The sequence below is a fragment of the Plasmodium cynomolgi genome (genome assembly GCF_000321355.1).
Source record: "Plasmodium cynomolgi strain B DNA, scaffold: 0814, whole genome shotgun sequence".
Lineage (NCBI taxonomy): Eukaryota > Apicomplexa > Aconoidasida > Haemosporida > Plasmodiidae > Plasmodium > Plasmodium cynomolgi.
Window position 1 is genome coordinate 1 of NW_004193067.1, and position 1,597 is coordinate 1,597.

Here is a 1,597-nt window from a genome sequence, read left to right on the forward strand (position 1 = left end):
TGTATCTATTGATGTTCCTATAATTATATTTGTAGGTATATCGAAATTATATTCGCCTTCTCTTTGTTCATTATTTTTCAATGAAGAAATATTTACTTCAGCATTTTCAGATTTACTTAATGATGGTAACTTTTCCTTTTCCCAGTTTTCTAATTTGGGATTTTTTAAATCAATTTCATCATATTTTTTTTGAAGGCATAAAGTGCTTTACAAAAAGGTTTCGATGGAGTAAGACATTTTTTTTCAACTTCCTTGTATTTATCAGTCCAATTATTAGCGTATTTCATAAAGGATTCTTCATTTGGTATATATGTTTTGATTATTTTATTCATTTCATTGTAGTTATTGTATAAACGATATAGGACATTCATATTTTCTATATCATCATCATTAATATTATACATACAATCACTCAATTCACGCAATAATTTATTTTCTATATCCACAGTTCTCATACTTCGAAGAAAGTTTTTTGGACCCTTAACTCTGGCATATATATTATGTAATTCATAATTTAACCAATAGTTTAAGTATACCAAATCGGCGTACTTAGTAGTAGTATTTGATGCATACGTTGGTTTTGTAATTTTTTCAATTAAACAATGAAATTTTGAACAAATATTAGGAAGTTTATCTACAGCTTCATAGTCCCCAAATTCAATTGTTATGCATTTTTCATTATATTATTTATATTTTTTATCATCGTAACACAATCTTTCATCTTCTGCATATTTATCAATGTATTCATAGAAGCTATACTAAAAATACAAGGAGCAATTAATATATAATAATATAAGCAAAAATATTATTACTAAAACTATTTCTCTATTATATATTTAATAAGTATATTCATATGAATATACCTAATATACAACGTTAAAAATCGGGAAAAATTACAGCCTTTTCCACAGAATCCTTAATAGATGATAGGCTATACATTCCGTTGCAAAGAATTTACATTAATTGTTATAATAAATATTTTAGTATGGTATTAATATGTATTGCAAAACATTAATTGGAATATAATAAAGATATAACAAATTAAATTTAATCAGCGGAAATAATATTTATGTAAATATTATAATATTCATTAAAAGATCTTTATCTTAGTAAAATTTTGGATAATTTTGCCATTTAGATTTATATACCAAATAGGAAAAATAAGATAATTAAAGTTGGATGTTAGAAAAAAATATTTATTAAAGAATATTTTTATTTAATATTTATTTATGTATTATAATTAAATAATAGTATACATTTCTGTAGAAACAAGAACGCGATATAAAAAAAAGTTTCTAATGGAGGAATGGAATTTATTTTCTGTTAAATATTTTATGTAAACTTGACGTTTTTATAAAACAGAAATTAATATTTACAATTTAGCGTAATACATATTGTGCTGTTATTCATATTAAAGCTTTTATAATATGGGATTAGGGAAAGTTTTAATATTCGTATTTTGAAAAAGTAGCACCTTTCTTCTTTTTAATTTTCAAAATTAGTTATAATTTTGCGCTTAAAGAAGAAGCATATATTTTGCTTCCATGAATATACGTCTTTCGATAATCCGAATTTTGTTGTAGTTTCAATTTTAAAA

The 1,597-nt window shown here is 23.0% G+C and overlaps 1 protein-coding gene across 1 annotated transcript; it reads right to left on the minus strand.

The window, feature by feature from the left end:
• Nucleotides 1-166: 166 nt before the first annotated feature.
• Nucleotides 167-640, minus strand: PCYB_005820 (hypothetical protein; the record flags this gene model as incomplete). Its single annotated transcript, XM_004228003.1, has 1 exon — nucleotides 167-640. A coding segment is annotated over one exon (471 nt), but the record flags the coding sequence as incomplete, so codon positions are not given.
• Between the last annotated feature and the right edge of the window lie 957 nt (nucleotides 641-1,597).